This window comes from Lichenostomus cassidix, chromosome 27 (assembly GCF_008360975.1).
Source record: "Lichenostomus cassidix isolate B80296 chromosome 27, HeHo_3.0, whole genome shotgun sequence".
In the NCBI taxonomy this organism is placed as follows: Eukaryota; Metazoa; Chordata; class Aves; order Passeriformes; family Meliphagidae; genus Lichenostomus; species Lichenostomus cassidix.
The window spans coordinates 4,243,970-4,260,407 of NC_139507.1; the positions used below are offsets into that span (position 1 = coordinate 4,243,970).

Here is a 16,438-nt window from a genome sequence, read left to right on the forward strand (position 1 = left end):
GGGGCCTTGGTGACAGCGGTCTGCATTGTCCCCTCACTGTGTCACAGGGTTTGGGGAGCTGTCCCCAGCCTCCAGGGGACAGGGACTCACCGTCAGTGAAGAGAGGCTCGGGGAGCTTGCGGAAGAAGGATTTCAGGAGGCTGCTGATGACGTTCAGGTCCTGCCACCGCTGCGGGGGACAGAAGAGGCTGCTCAGAGGGACAGCCAGGGACAGCGGGGTGAAGTCCCCAAACGGGGGACAGCCCGGGCGACAGGTAGGGAAAGCCATGAACGTCCCCAGGATGTCACCTGCAGTGCTGGCACTGACCGCTAGGCGGCCCTGGCACTCCAGGGAAGGTCACAGGGACGGGGACAAGGAAGATAGGGACAGGGATGATGGAGACAAGGATGATGGGGACAGGGATGATGGGGACAGGGATGATGATGGGGACAAGGATGTTGATGAGGACAGGGATGACAGGGACAGAGATGATGGGGACAAGGATGTGGGGACAAGGATGTGGGGACAGGGATGATGGGGACAGGGATGATGATGGGGACAAGGATGATGACGGGGACAGGCATGATGGGGACAAGGATGATAGGGAAAGGGATGATGGAGACAGTGACGATGGGGACAGCAATAATGGGGACAGGAATGATGACAGGAACAGAGATGATAAAGAGGACAGGGATGATGGGGACAGGGATGACGATGGAGACAGGGAGGATGACACAAACACAGATGCTAAAGAGCACAGGGATACCAACGGCGACACAGACGGTGACACAAACCAAAAGAGCATTCCACAGCCACGACAGGGACGGCCACCAGGACGAAGCCACCAACGGGGACAGCCACCTGCCCCGCCCTCACCTCGTCCTGCAGGTTGATCTCGGTGGCTCCCTTGTTGAGCTGCTCCTGCAGGCTGGACACCACGGCGTTGTTCCCGGGGACACGGTAAATTCCCATGTACTCCAGCCCGCGGTCCTCCACCACCTTGCAGCATGCCTCCACGATCAGGGGGACATTCTGTGGGGACAGGAGTTGGAAAATACACCAGTTTAAAAATTTTGGGTCACTTTAGTCAGAGGGTTCTGTCTGTCTTTAGCCTGGGAAAAGGAATTTGGTGGTTTCTTTCCACCACCTTGTGGCACACTTCCACGATCAGGGGGACATTCTGCGGGGACAGGAGTTGGAAAATATATCGGTTTAAAAATTTTGGATCACTTTAGTCAAAGGGTTCTATCGGTCTTTAGCCCGGGAAAAGGAATTTTAGGTTTCTTTCCACCACCTTGCAGCATGTTTCCATGATCAGGAGGACATTCTGTGGGGGCAGGAGTTGGAAAATATATCAGTTTAAAAATTTTGTGTAACTTTAGTCAAAGGGTTCTAGCTGTCTTTACCCCGGGAAAAGGAATTTTAGGTTTCTTTCCACCACCTTGCAGCATGTTTCCATGATCAGGGGGACATTCTGAGGGGACAGGAGTTGGAAAATATATCGGTTTAAAAATTTTGGATCACTTTAGTCAAAGGGTTCTATCGGTCTTTAGCCCGGGAAAAGGAATTTGGTGGTTTCTTTCCACCACCTTGCAGCACGCCTCCATGATCAGGGGGACATTCTGTGGGGACAGGAGTTGGAAAATACACCGGTTTAAAAATTTTGTGTAACTTTAGTCAAAGGGTTCTAGCTGTCTTTAGCCTGGGAAAAGGAATTTTAGGTTTCTTTCCACCACCTTGCAGCATGTTTCCATGATCAGGGGGACATTCTGTGGGGACAGGTTTTGGAAAATACACCGGTTTAAAAATTTTGGATCATTTTAGTCAAAAGGTTCTGTCTGTCTTTAGCCTGTGAAAAGGAATTTTAGGTTTCTTTCCAGGGCATTGTTCTACCAGGTGAGGTCTGGTGGACTCAGCGTATCAACAGACTTGGAGGAACCCAAAAACAAAGATATCAGCAGAATATCAGCAGAACATCAGTGGCTATCTAAAAATCCCAGATGCCACCTCCAGCAGGGGTGAAAATATCTGGCCAGGAAAAGACCGATAGGAAAACTGAAGAATGAAAAATTTAATTAACATCAGAGGCGAGGAGATTCAGATCCAATGGGAAACTGAATGCTGGGAGTTTGCTCAACTTCAGACCAATGAACACTGACCCAATGCTTTCCTGTGTATTTTTACTGCATAAAATATCTGAGAAATTGGGTAAAAGTGATGTATCATGGAATGATTCTCTCTGCACAGATGAGAAGATTTCTGCGGTACATCCTGACCAGAACAACATCCTGACCAGATAATAAAGTAACGCCTTTACTTTAGAGTAAAACATTAAAATCTAACATTAAAAATGTTGTCAGAAAATTTTTGTTTTCCCCACAGCTTTGGTGACACAGGGATGAGGTCAGGAGGTATGCAGAGTCCCCAAGGGCCAGCAGTGACCCTGTGGCCATACCTTGTTGTCCGGGGCAGGCTGGCAATCCTCCAGCCTCACGCCGAAAGCTCGCGGGGCAGATTTCTTGTTCTTCTTCATGATGTTGATGCCCCACGGGGCTTTTTGGGAGCTGCTCTCATCTGCGGAGGGAAAACACTCAGGATCACTCGGGATAAACACCACGGAGACATAAAGTCCCCAGGTCTGTCCGGAGTGTCCCACACACCTTTGGTGACAGCCGCGTCCTGCCGGGGGGACCGGGGCGCGCTGGTTCCCGTCTGCTTCAGGAACTCGGCTCGGATCCCCAGCCCGCGAGGGCCCTTGGGCGAGGAGTCGGGCTTGGAGCCCGCGGGGCTGCGGGGAGAGCGGGGAGGGATCAGGGATGGCACCGCCAGGGACACAAAACCTCCCGGTGACAACAGCAGGCATGGCTCCCGGGCTTCCCAGCTTCCTCCGGGAGCACCGAGCTGCTCCAACCCGCGTTAAAAGCGCCAAGTGTCACTCTGGCTGACCCCAAACCGAGCCGGGGCTGGGTGGCTCGTCCATCACTGCCCCATCCAGGGGTGCTTTGCTCCGTGGTGACCAACCGCGGTGACCAACGCCCACCACCCCGGTCCGTACCTCACTTTCCGGTAGTCGTTTAACTTCTTGCTGATAAGGGCTTGGCTGGCAAAACCGGGGTCCTGGGGAGGCAGAGAGAAGAGGGGAAGGGAGAGCTTGAGCTGAGCGTCCGCTGGACACTGCCGGGCAAGTCCACTCTCGGCCGGGCACCGCGCGGGGCCGGGTGGCACCGGGCAAGGGCGGCACCGGGATGGCCAGTGTCCAGCCGGTGTCCAGCAGTGCTCATGGCCCCACTGCCGTCCATCGCTCCGGGACGCAGAGTGGGGTCCAAGCTGGACACGAGTGTCCCTCCGCGGTACGCACACCTCCATCGACCCGTGGCCACCATGGACACGGAGTGGGGTCCAAGCTGGACACGAGTGTCCCTCCGCGGCACGCACACCTCCATCGACCCGTGGCCGCCACGGACACGGAGTGGGGTCCAAGCTGGACACGAGTGTCCCTCCGCGGCACGCACACCTCCATCGACCCGCGGCCGCCACGGACACGGAGTGGGGTCCAAGCTGGACACGAGTGTCCCTCCGTGGCACGCACACCTCCATCGAGCCGCGGCCGCCACGGACACAGAGCCATCCGTGATGGACAGGGTTTGTCCGGACAACTCCGCGTGTTCCAGCCGCGGTTTGTCCAGACAACTCTGCCTGTTCTGACCCTGCAGCATCGGTGCTGCCATCCCTGCCGAGCCCTCTGTGCCCTCTGGCACGGGGCTGTGCCACAGACAACCCGAAATCAGAGAACAGAGACTGCTCCGAGCTCAACGCACCCTCCGCAGGTGGAGTTTGCCACGAGCCTGGTGTGACCACTGACACAGAACCGAGCTAGCCCAGCACTGGCACAGCCCAGCACTGGCACAGCCCAGCACTGGCAAATCCAAACCTGGCACAGCCCAGCACTGGCACAACCCAGCACTGGCACAGCCCAGTGCTGGCACAGCCCAGCACTGGCACAGCCCAGCACTGGCACATCCAAACTGAGCCAACCCAGTGCCAGCACAGCCCAGCACTGGCACATCAAAACTGAGCACAGCCCAGCACTGGCAAATCCAAACCAAGCCAGCCCAGAGCCGGCACATCCAAAACAAGCCAACCCAGTGCCAGCACAGCCCAGCACTGGCACAGCCCAGCACTGGCACAGCCCAGCACTGGCACATCCAAACCTGGCACAGCCCAGCACTGGCACATCCAAACTTGGCACAGCCCAGCACTGGCACAGCCCAGCACTGGCACATCCAAACCGAGCCAGCCCAGAGCCGGCACAGCCAAACCCACGGATTCCCCTCTGGAGCCCAGAGTGGCCCCAGGGGCAGCTCTGTCCACCTCAGAGCCGAGTGACCGTGCACAGTCCATGGCTGGCCAGGGAGGGCTCAGCCTCGGCAGTGCCATGAAGGCACAGACCTCTCTCCACAAACAGAGCCACATCATAAATGGCAGGGACATGTCACCCCTCACCAGAGCCATGTGACACCATGGCAGAGCCACTTAAAAACATGGCAGAGACACGTCAAACCATGGCATAGCCATGTCAAACCATAGTAGGGACACATCACACGATGGCACGGACATGTCACATCATGGCTATGTCACACCTCACCAAAGCCACGTCACACCACGGCAGAGCCACACCAGACCTCACCAGAGCCACACAAGGCCTCAGCAGAGCCATGTCACACTATGGCAGAGACATGTGCCACCTCGGCAGAGCCACACCAGTCCTTAGCAGAGCCATGTCACACCACAGCAGAGCCACATCAGACCTCTGCAAAGCAACACCAGACCTCACCAGAGCCACGTCACAGCATGGCAAAACAACACTGGACCTCAGCAGAGCCATGTGACATGATGGCAGAGCCACATCAGACCTCACCAGAGCCATGTCACACCATGGCAGAGCCACACCAGACCTTGGCAGAGATACATCACACCATGGCAGAGCCACATCAGACCTCACCAGAGCCATGTCACACTATGGCAGAACCACACCAGACCTTGGCAGAGCCACACCAGACCTCACCAGAGCCATGTCACACCATGGGAGAACCACACCAGACCCGGGCAGAGCCACACCAGACCTGGGCAGAGCCACACCAGAGCTCACCAGAGCCATGCCACACCATGGCAAAGCCACACCAGACCTGACCAGAGCCATGCCACACCATGGCAGAACCGTGTCACACCACGGCAGAGCCACGCAGGCTCCTCTGCCACCACACCACCGCACGCCGACCCGGCGGATCCATCAGCGGCCCCGCCCGGCGCTCACGGAGAGCCACAGCCCCTCCGCCGAGCATCCCACACCCTGCCCCGGCCGAGGCCGCGGGGCCACGCTCTTCTTGGATGCCCACACACCCCCGGGAGCACGGCACGGGCCTGGCCGTGGCCTGGGGAAGCAGCACAAGGCAAAGAGCCGGAGAGAGCCGAGGCGGTTAGTGCCGGGAGAGCCAGAGGCAGCCGGGAGCCCCATGTGGCTCTCACCTCGCCCTCAGCCTTGCTGTTCTCCCTGATGACTTTGATCCAGGCCAGCATGTCTTCCCGATCCTCTGCCTGAAAGAGATATTCACAGAAGTCAGCGGTCGTCAGGCGGAAGACGTGCTTCCTCTTGGTCTCGCTGTAGGAGATGTCCACCAGGCACGCTTGGATGCTGATCGGCGGCTCCTCCTCACCTGGGGCCGGGGCGCAGGTCACCGCCTCCCGCCTGTCCTTGCACAGGTACAGCGAGTGGCTGCGCAGCACGGCGAAGACGCGCTTCCACTGCCGGATGCCTCCACCGACCTTCTGCGGGGAGAAGGGACGGAGCGCCGGGCTCAGGGGGCGAGCCGGCCGCGCTGCCGCGGGGCTCCGGGCCGGAAGGACACATCCCCGCCTACCTTCCCCTTTTTGGTGAGGATCTGCTTGCAGTGGAGCCAGCCCTCCTTCCTCACGGCGCTGAACGGCACGTCCGAGAGGTCGGAGGTCGAGTGGCGTTTGGAACGGGCGTCTTCCGACGCGCCCAAGCTGTCCAGAGACTGCGGGGAGGGGTTGGGGTGAGGCCATGGTCACCCCTCCCTGCTCCGCCAGGCGACCCCCGACTCCTTTAGGGGGACGCAGCACTCACCCCGTCGGTGAAGAAGCTCCTCAGCATGCGGAGGCTGGGGACCCGGCTGGGCATCCTCCTGGGGGGACAGCAGCCCCCGTCAGCGGGGCGGTGGGCACAGGGTGGGAGTTTGGGGGAGCGGGGTTGGGGTTCAGGCCCTACCTGAGGATCTTCCCCTCGTCCCGGAAGGCGTTCAGACCGTCGTCGCAGGACTTGGAGCGCTCGGTGGTGATGGCCAGCAGGTAGGAGGAGCGGCGGCCCGCCTTGATGCTGCCTGCGTGGGGAGGGGGCAAAGCCCGCCCTGCTCAGCCCGGGGGGCTCTGGGGAGAGGGGCTGCTCCCCTCCGTGCCCCTCCCAGGGTGGTTCCCCTTCCCCAGCACTTACTGCAGTCCTGGGAGTAGTGCCGGGACAGGGCGAAGGCAAAGGTGGGCGAGGCTGGGCTGGTGGCCACGGCGGGGGCAGAGTTCATGGCGCTGGACACCACGGAGGAGGCCGGGACGTGCTTGGCTTTCAGGTCGATGCTGGGGCTGGTGGGTTCGTCTGAGAGGGAGGTGGGCAGTGTTGGAGGGGGGTTTGGGGTGGGGGAAGTCCCTGCTGGGACCCCTGGGGCTTGTGGGGAAGGTGGTTGTGGTGTCCGGGTTGGGCTGGGGACAAAATCCCAACCCCAAACCCTCACCCCAATCTGTCCCCTCCCTGCCACCCTATCCGGTTTCCTCCGCAGGAGCAGGGACAGGGCAGAGTTGTGGCTTCCCAAACCCATCTGGGCCCTGGGCAGGGAGATTCCAGGTGACACAGGGACATCCCTGTCCCCACCTCGGAGCAGGGCAGGAGCGTGCAAAGCTCCAGTTCACACCAGTAAGGAGCACCAGCAGCTGGGCAGGGGTGCAGGACAAGCGGGAGGGGTGAGGGTGGTCAAACCCAAAGCCTGGCACCTGTCACCAACCCCAGGCCTGCTTGGGGACAGAAAATCAGGACGGGTGCAGGACATTGCGAGGTGTGGGACACTGTGGGGTGTGGAGCACTGTGGGGTGTGGGACACTGCAGGGTGTGCGACATCGTGGGGTGCTGGACACTGGGGTGTGGGACACTGAGGGGTGCAGGACACTGAGGTGTGGGACATCGCAGGGTGCTGGACACTGTGGGGTGGGGGACACTGTGGGATACTGGACATTGTGGGGTGCTGGACACTTCGGATGCTGCTGGTGCAGCTCCTTCCCATCTCCACTCTGGCCGCGGACGGATATTTTAGAATTCTCACCCCCAAACGTGCCCTCCCTGCACCAGACCTCCCAAATCCCTTCCCCGAGGTGACCAGCAATCCCCCCGGACTCACCGATGAAGGGGATGGACGCCAGCGAGTCCTCGGGAGCCGCCAAGGGAGCCACTCGCCGACCCTGCCGCTCGCTGCCCGGCCTGTCCCCTCTGCCCGCCGCCCCGGCAGGGTCACAAATATCCGAGTCCTTCACCCCCTCGGGGAACACGAAGTTCATCTGCCGCAGCGGCGCGGGCATCTTGCGCCCCGTCGGCGGCTTTTGCCGCAGCACCACCTCCTCCCTGCGCTCCTCCGGCGGCTCGGCCGCTCGGCCACCCTCCGGCCGCTGCTCCCGGGGCGCGCTGGGCAGCGCCGGGCTGGCGGCGGGCGGCGTGGCGGGGCTGACCATGCTGTCCCTGAGCGGAGCCACTGCCCGCTGGGCGATGCTGAAGGTGGGCAGCCCCCCGAAAGCCGGGTCGCGGCAGGCCAGGGCGTGCAGCAGCCCCGTGCGGCGCTGGAAGGACGGGCTATAGCTCCGGTAGCCGATGTAGCCCGAATCGTCCACGCTCTGCAGGTTGGGCTGCGACGGATGCTTCTGCACCGGCGGCTGCTCCCGCGACGAGGGCGAGGAGGAGGAGGAGGAGGAGGAAGGAGCGAAGGAGCCGTGCGGGACGCTGGGCTGCCCGGAGGTGACGGGCTGGGCGCGGCAGAGCCGCTCGGGCAGCCAGGCGGAGCGCTCGAGGTGCAGCGCGCTGGGCTCCAGCGCCTCCATGGATCGCCCGTACCTGCCCAGGTAGTGGTCCGAGCGGGCTCGGGGTGGCCAACCCTCGCGGCTGGCCTGTAGAAGAGTGTCGTGCGAGGCGCTGTGAGGCCAACCCCGCGACGCCGCGCTCCCGGAGCCACCGAGGCGGTCGTGGGACACGCTGCGGTAACGCGGCATGGCGTGCCGTCGCTCCTCCGAGGCGCTGCGCCGCGGCTCCTGGCTGCAGAACCAGCGCGACAGCGCCTGCTGGCACTCCTGGCGACCGGGGACACGCTGAGCCCCCGCCACATCCCGCGGGGGGCGTCCCGACATTCCCCCGACGCCCTCCTTGAAGCCGCAGTGAGTCCGGTGCTCCGGGAGGTGCTTGGGGACGCCGTAGCAGGGGGTGGTGGCAGCTGGGGACATCCCGTAGCGGTCGGGCGCGGTGTTGGCGGGGCGGGAGAAGGAGCCGGGGTGGCCGTGGGGGGCGGCGGGGGGTCTGGCGGGACCCCCGGGCTGCGGCTCGTCGGGGCGGTGCGCGGGGCTGCCGCTGTCGCTGCGGGAGCCCAGAGGGGACGAGGGGGCAGCGGGGCGCGGGGCGCGGGGGTCCGGCGGCTGGCCCGGGGCGGGCTCGGTAGCCCGCGCCTGGAACGGGTAGGTTTTGCGCGGGTAGCAGAGCGGAGGGGGCTCGGGGATGCTCTGAGCCCCCCCGGAGTAGGGCTCGTTGCCCTTCAGGTAGGCGTCCTGCGAGTAGGCCTGGGGACGGAGGGGACAGGGGGTCAGGGACGGAGGGGACAGGGTGACAATCCTCCACATTGTCCCCGCTGGGGTGATTTCTGCTTCCCCCAAGCGCTGAGCGAACCTCCCTGGGCTGGGGGGTTTGCAGCCCCCCACCCATCCTGCTTCCCCACGGGGACACACAGCAGGGCTGGCTGTCCCCTGTCCCCTCCCTTTGTTCCTAAAATACCATCCCGGCTGTCCCTTGTCACTTTTCACAGGAGTGTCAGATTCTGGAACATTCCCAGAGCAGGAATATTCTGGAATATAACATTCCAGAGCAGGAATATTCTGGAATATGGGAATATTCTGGAATATTCTCGGAACAGGAGCAGATGGAGACCCCCTTGTGAGACCCCCCAGCCCTATGGGAATGGGGGGACAAGCAGTTGGGGACCCCAAAAGCCACCAAATATCCATGCTGGGACCAGAGGGACAGCATGGCCCTCGGCTCAGGGCCACTGTCACCCCCAGATGCCAGCCCATCGATGGCAGAGCCACCTGGGGCGATCCCCCTGAGACCTGGGACAACTCCAGCTGTCCCTGAGGATGTCCCCAAAATCTCAAGGGCCACATTCCCCCTGTTTGTCCCCCAGTGTCCCCATTCTGCACCCATTGCTCCACCAGGGATGCTCGTGGAGCCCTGTCCCCAAGTGTCCCCAAGTGTCCCCAAGTGTCCCCAGGTGTCCCCAGGTGTCCCCAAGGCAAACTCACCAGCTGGAGGATGTCCTCGTCCTTGGGCATGATGGAGAGCTCCAGCACATCGTCACTGCAGGACAGGGGACAGAAGGGTCAGGCTGGACGGGGACAGTCCCCAAACCTGTCCCCAAACCCACACCTGGCCGGATCCCCACCAGATGGACAGCGCTGTCCCCACGTGATGGTGACAGCGCCTTGCTGCCTGTCCCCAAGTGCCTCAGAGGGACACCCAGAGGGACAATGGCGGCTGTGACGTGTCCCCACGCTGTCACCTCCCGTGTCACCTCACCTGTTCTGGATCAGGGCGATCACCTGCGAGTAGGTTTTCCCGATGATGCTCTCGCCGTTCACCTTGACCAGCCGGTCACCTGCAGAGCCCAGCGAGGGGACAGTGTCACCGCTGGTGGCACCTGGATGTCCCCAAGGTCACCCCCGGAAGGGTTTGAGGAAAGCTTTTGCCAGGTCCTTGGGGAAGAGGGAGGAGGGTGACCCCAAACCCAGGAGAACCCCAGAGATCCCAAAGCTGCCTCGAGCACCCCAGGAGCAGAGAGGGGGAACAGGAAAGAGCAGAAATGCCAAAAAAAGAGCAAGAATTCCAGAAAAAAGAGTAGAAATGACAGAAAAAGAGCAGGAATGCCAGAAAAAAAGAGCAGAATAAGCGAGAAAAAGACCAGGAATACCAGAAAAAAGAGTAGGAATGCCAGAAAAAGAGCAGAAATGTCAGGAAAAAAAAGCAGAAATTCCAGAAAAAAAGAGCAGAAATGCCAGAAAAAGAGCAGAAATGCCAGAAAAGAACAGAAATGCCAGAAAAGAGCAGGAATGCCAGAAAAAGAGCAGAAATACCAGAAAAAGAGTAGCAATACCACAAAAAAAGAGCAGAAATACCAGAAAAAAGGGCAAAATTGCCAGAAAAAGAGTAGAAATTCCAGAAAAAGAGCAGAAATGCCAGAAAACTAGTCGGAATACTAGGAAAAAAGTGCAGAAATACCAGAAAAAAGAGCATAAATACCAGAAAAAAGCGCAGAAACTCCAAAAAAAGAGCAGAAATACCACCAAAAAAAAGCAAAAACTCCCAAAAAAAGATCAGAATAAAGGATAAAAATCCCCTCCCGAGCAGCAGGAGGAGCACGGACGGATCCCGCGGAGCTCACCGGTTCTCAGCCCCGCGCGGTGCGCCGGCCCGTCCTCCCGCACGCTCTTCACGAAGATGGTGTCCATGGGCTCCAGGCGGCTCCGGGGGACACCTGCCGGGGGGGGACAGCGCGTCAGGGGGGTGTCACCATCAGGGGGGTGTCGCCGGGGGTCAGGGGGGTGTCACCAGCTGCCCGTGGGGACAAGGCAAGGCGTCGCTTCGTCTGGGGGTTTTACTGGAGTGAAGCTAGCGGGTGTGGCTGGGAGCCAGCCAGGGATCCTAAATCCTGTCAGGGATCCTAAATCCCATCAGGGATCCCAAATCCCATCAGACATCTCACCAGGGATCCTAAATCCTGTCAGGGATCCTAAATACCATCAGGGATCCTAAATACCACCAGGGATCCTAAATACCATCGGGGATCCTAAATACCATCAGGGATCCTAACTACCATCAGGGATCCCAAATCCCACCAGGGATCCCAAATCCCACATCCCATCAGGGATCCTAAATCCCATCGGGGATCCTAAATCCCATCGGGGATCCTAAATCCCATCAGGGATCCTAAATCCCACCAGATATCCCAAATCCCATCAGGGATCTCAAATCCCATCAGGGATCCTAAATCCCATCAGGGATCCTAAATCCCACCAGATATCCCAAATCCCACCAGAGATCCCAAATCCCATAAGGGATCCCAAATCCCTTCAGGGATCCCAAATCATCCTAAATCCCCTCAGGGATCTCAAATCCCATCAGGAATCCCAAATCCTATGAGGGATCCCAAATCCCACCAGAGATCCCAAATCCCATCAGAGATCCCAAATCCCACCAGGGATCCCAAATCCCACCAGGGATCCTAAAATCCGTCAGGGATCCCAAATCCGTTCAGGGATCCCAAATCCCACAAGAGATCTCAAATCCCATCAGAGATCCCAAATGCCACCAGGGATCCTAAATCTCATCAGGGATCTCAAATCCCATAAAGGATCCCAAATGCCACCAGGGATCCCAAATCCCATAAGGGATCCCAAATCCCACCAGGGATCCCAAATCCCATAAGGAATCCCAAATCCCATCAAGGATCCCAAATCCCACCAGAGATCCCAAATCCCACCCAGAACGAGGTCGCAGCCCCCCAGCCCCGCCGGGTGACACTCTGGCTGCTCGGGGACTGTCACCACGTCACCGAGCCAGCGCCGATCCGTTCCGACACCTTCACATTCGCTCTCGTCACCCTGAGCCTCCGGGAGGGGACAGCGGGGCCGTGTCCCTGTCCCCAAACACCCCCAGCTGGCTGGGGGATGGTGGTGGCCATGCTGTGGTGGGACATCCCCCAAAAATCCCCGTGGGTTTTGGGGACACCGAGCCCAAAGTGCCACCAAGCCGTCCCCGAAGCACCGCATGGCTTTACCGTGACAATGACAGCAATGCCCACTGCCACCTGTGACAGCCTGTCCCCTACCCGTGCCACCCAGTGTCACCCAGGGTTGGTGTCCCCAGAGTCCCCATGTCACCGCTCACCTGCTCGGTTCCCATTCTCCTCCTCCTGCCAAAAAAAAAGAGAGAAAAGCGTTGATTTGGTGGCGAGGTTGTGACGAGGGGACAGCAAGGGGACAGCGAGGGGACAGCGAGGGGACAGCGAGGGGACAGCGAGGGGACAGGGGGTGGCAGCCCCGTGAAGTCCCTCTGCCCTCCGCCGCCCCCCGGGCTATAATTACCGCGGCCAGCTGCCGGTTTGGGGCCGGATTTGGGATCGGTTTTGGGGTCGGTTTTGGGGTCGGGGAGAGGGAAGGGGACCTGGCAGCCCTGGGGTGGCATGTCACCCTTCGGCTAGGGACATCGAGACACTTCGGTGGGGTTTTGGGGGGAAATCCATCCATCTATGGCCATGGTGGGGTGGGAAGGAAAAGCCACATCCCGCAGCTTTGCCACATGGCCATGTGGCCACCGGGGGGCCACCAAGAGCCCTGGGAGACACAGACTGAGCCCCTCCATGCCTGTCCTGGCCACATAGCCATGGGGCCACCGGGGGGCCACCAAGAGCCCTGCAAGCCATGGACTGAGCCCCTCATTGCCTGGCCTTGTCACATAGCCACAGGGCCACCGAGAGCCCCGTGAGGCCACCGAGAGCCCTGGGAGGCACAGACTCAGCCCCTCCCTGCCGGGCCTTGTCACATAGCATGGGGCCACCGAGAGCCCCATTGGGGCCACCGAGAGCCCTGCGGGGCCACCGAGAGCCCCGCAAGCCACGGACTCAGCCCCTCATTGCCTGGCCTTGTCACACAGCCACGGGGCCACCGAGAGCCCCACTGGGGCCACCGAGAGCCCCGTGGGGCCACCGAGAGCCCCGTGGGGCCACCAAGAGCCCTGCAAGACATGGACTGAGCCCCTCATTACCTGGCCTTGTCACATAGCCACGGGGCCACCGAGAGCCCTGCAAGACACAGACTCAGCCCCTCATTACCTGGCCTTGTCACATAGCCACGGGGCCACCGAGAGCCCCATTGGGGCCACCGAGAGCCCTGCGGGGCCACCAAGAGCCCTGCAAGCCACGGACTCAGCCCCTCATTACCTGGCCTTGTCACATAGCCACGGGGCCACCGAGAGCCCCGTGAGGCCACCAAGAGCCCTGGGAGACACAGACTCAACCCCTCCATGCCTGTCCTGGCCACATAGCCATGTGGCCACCGTGGGGCCACCAAGAGCCCTGCAAGCCATGGACTGAGCCCCTCATTACCTGGCCTTGTCACACAGCCACGGGGCCACCGAGAGCCCCGTGAGGCCACCAAGAGCCCTGGGAGACACAGACTGAGCCCCTCCCTGCCTGGCCTTGTCACACAGCCACAGGGCCACCGAGAGCCCCATTGGGGCCACCGAGAGCCCTGCGGGGCCACCGAGAGCCCTGCAAGCCACGGACTCAACCCCTCCGTGCCTGTCCTGGCCACATAGCCATGGGGCCACCGTGGGGCCACCGAGAGCCCTGCAAGCCACGGACTCAACCCCTCATTACCTGGCCCTGTCACATAGCCACAGGGCCACCGAGAGCCCCACGGGGCCACCGAGAGCCCTGGGAGGCACAGACTCAACCCCTCCCTGCCGGGCCTTGTCACATAGCCACGGGGCCACCGAAAGCCCCACGAGGCACGGGCTCAGCCCCTCCCTGCCCTTCCTCGCCCCGCGGCACCCCAAAAGCCCTTCCCGGCCCCGGGGCCATCCCGGCGGCGGCGCTGCCAGGGCGGTGAGCTCGGCCGGTCGCTGTCCCCTCCCTGCTGAGTCAAGCCACCGAAACTCAGCCCCCGGAGCTGGCGAGCTGCCTGGCCCCGCGGCGACTGCGGCTGCCGAGCCTGCCCCGCCGCGCCCTGCCCCGCCGGCAGATCTTCCCAGCCTCTTTCCAGGAGCATCTCCAGCTCCCGGCGCTGATCCGAATCCTTCCCACGCGGCTCCGGGGAAGGAGAAACCCTTTGGAGAGGTGGGTTGGAGGAGTCCCGGGCTGTTCTCAGGACAAAATTTGTGTAAAATCACCCAGGGCAGAAGCAATCCTTTGGAAAGATGGGTTGGAGGAGTTTTGGGCTGTTTTCATGAGAAAATCTCCTTTCCAAAGTCACCCAGGGCAGGAGTAACCCTTTGGAGAGGTGGGTTGGAGGAGCTCCGGGCAGTTCTTATGACAAAATCTCCTTTCCAGAGTCACCCAGGGCAGGAGCAATCCTTTAGAGAGGTGGGTTGGAGGAGTTTCAGGCTGTTCTCATGACAAAATCTCCTTTCCAGAGTCACCCAGGGCAGCAGCAATCCTTTGGAGAAGTGGGAGCAGAGCTGGAGGAGCTCCAGGCCGTTCTCATGATAAAATCTCTGTAAAATTACCCAGGGCAGGAGCAATCCTTTAGAGAGGTGATTTGGAGGAGTTTTGGGCTGTTCTCATGACAAAATCTTTTCTCCAGAGTCACCCAGGGCAGGAGCAATCCTTTGGAGGGGTGGAAGTGGGTTTAGAGGAACTCCAGGCTGTTCTCATGACAAAATCTCTGCAAAATCACCTGGGGAAGGAGCAATCCTTTGGAGAGGTGGGAGCGGATTTGAAGAGGTTTCGAGCTGTTCTTATGACAAAATCTCCTTTCCAGAGTCACCCTGGAAGGAGCAACCCTTTGGAGAGGTGGTTTGGAGGAGCTCCGGGCAGTTCTCATGACAAAATCTCCGCAGACTCACCCGGGGCAGGAAGGGTTTGGAGAGATGGGTTAGGGTTGGAAGACCTCCAGGCCGTTCTCATGACAAAATCTCCTCTCCAGAATCACCCAGGCAGGACCAACCCTTTGGAGAGGTGGTTTGGAGGAGTTTCGGACTGTTCTCATGACAAAATCTCCTCTCCAGAGTCACCCGGGGCAGAAGCAATCCTTTGGAGAAGTGGGAGCAGAGCTGGAGGAGCTCCGGGCCGTTCTCATGACAAAATCTCTGTAAAATCACCCAGGGCAGGAGCAATCCTTTAGAGAGGTGATTTGGAGGAGTTTTGGGCTGTTCTCATGACAAAATCTCCTCTCCAAAGTCACCCGGAGCAGGAGCAATCCTTTGGAAAGATGGTTTGGAGGAGCTCCGGGCAGTTCTCATGACAAAATCTCCTCTCCAGAGTCACCCAGGGCAGGAGCAATCCTTTGGAAAGATGGTTTGGAGGAGCTCCGGGCCGTTCTCATCACAAAATCTCCGCAGACTCACCCGGGGCAGGAAGGGTTTGGAGAGGCAGAAGGAGCCTGGGAAAAGCTGCGGTGCCGGAGGATGGATGGCGAGCAGGGATTTCGGTTCTCCCCGCCCTGTGAGTCACTTCCCGCGGCACTTCCCTGCCTGCCAGCGCCGTGGGGCAGCTGGGGAGCCGCGGGGAAGATGGGATGGTCCAGGATCTGGAGCAGGGGAAGGGCTGTGTGCGATCCCAGACTCTCATCCGCAGAAAACTGAGAGAGAAAAGAGTTTCAAATTCCAAAATCTTGGAGCTGGCTCATCCCTCGGGCTCTCCATCCTCGCTGGAAGGTGTTGCTGGGTGATCCAGGGTGATCCTCGGTGGCTCAGGGCCGTGTGTCCCCAAAAAGCAGCACCCCGAGGGGTGACCAGGACACAGATCCAGCTGGAAACTCCCAACGGTCAGGAAATTGGGATCCAAAAATCCGTTGGCCTCGGGGGTTCTGAGGTTCTTTTGCCTGCCGTTCAGTGCTCTGGGATTCTCTCCGATCCCATAAATATTCCCATATCCCAAAAGGCTCTGGGGGTGTTTCCAGAGGTGCTTCCAACTCTCTGGTTGACAGGAGTTCATCTCCCAGCAGCTCCTCCACCCCAGGATGAGATCACCATGGGGAATCCCACGGCTGGAGCAGCTCCAGAAATCCCAAAACCCCCCAAATTCCGGCTCCTCCCCAAACCCTACACCCAACCCCACCCCATCCCAGCCTTCCCGGGGTGTCCCCAGCGCTCCCCAAATCCCCAGCTCACCCCAAATCCCAGCCCTACCTTGGCCGAGTGCACGGCAGACTCCGGAGGGTACACGATGAAGTGCCGGAGGGTGAAGCCAAACCCTCCCTGGGAGCTTTTCCGCAGCGCCACCGTTTTGGGACCGACCCAGGGGAAGGATCCTCCCTCCGGGGGCGCGTTGGCATTTGGGGACGCGCCATCTCTCCGGCCCGGCGTCGGCTGTGGGGACAGGGACAAGGCGGTGTCACTTGCGGGGAGTCCCCACGCGCTCAGCCCCAGCCTCCCGT

General features: G+C 60.4%; 1 protein-coding gene across 3 annotated transcripts in view; it reads right to left on the reverse strand.

Moving 5' to 3' along the window:
* Nucleotides 1-16,438, reverse strand: part of LOC146426703 (rho GTPase-activating protein 23-like) — a 56,938-nt gene that overhangs the window by 4,405 nt on the left and 36,095 nt on the right. For all 3 annotated transcript variants that reach the window (XM_085083430.1, XM_085083429.1, XM_085083428.1), the window contains exons 2-17: nt 16,191-16,370; nt 12,231-12,255; nt 10,726-10,818; nt 9,864-9,942; nt 9,590-9,644; nt 7,438-8,854; nt 6,489-6,644; nt 6,267-6,378; nt 6,126-6,183; nt 5,899-6,036; nt 5,507-5,806; nt 3,036-3,097; nt 2,641-2,768; nt 2,436-2,554; nt 857-1,012; nt 91-169 (exon numbers count right to left, since the gene is read on the reverse strand). In XM_085083430.1, the coding sequence (XP_084939556.1) occupies nt 91-169; nt 857-1,012; nt 2,436-2,554; nt 2,641-2,768; nt 3,036-3,097; nt 5,507-5,806; nt 5,899-6,036; nt 6,126-6,183; nt 6,267-6,378; nt 6,489-6,644; nt 7,438-8,854; nt 9,590-9,644; nt 9,864-9,942; nt 10,726-10,818; nt 12,231-12,255; nt 16,191-16,370 (3,157 nt within the window). The remainder of the gene's footprint in view (nt 1-90; nt 170-856; nt 1,013-2,435; nt 2,555-2,640; nt 2,769-3,035; nt 3,098-5,506; nt 5,807-5,898; nt 6,037-6,125; nt 6,184-6,266; nt 6,379-6,488; nt 6,645-7,437; nt 8,855-9,589; nt 9,645-9,863; nt 9,943-10,725; nt 10,819-12,230; nt 12,256-16,190; nt 16,371-16,438) is intronic.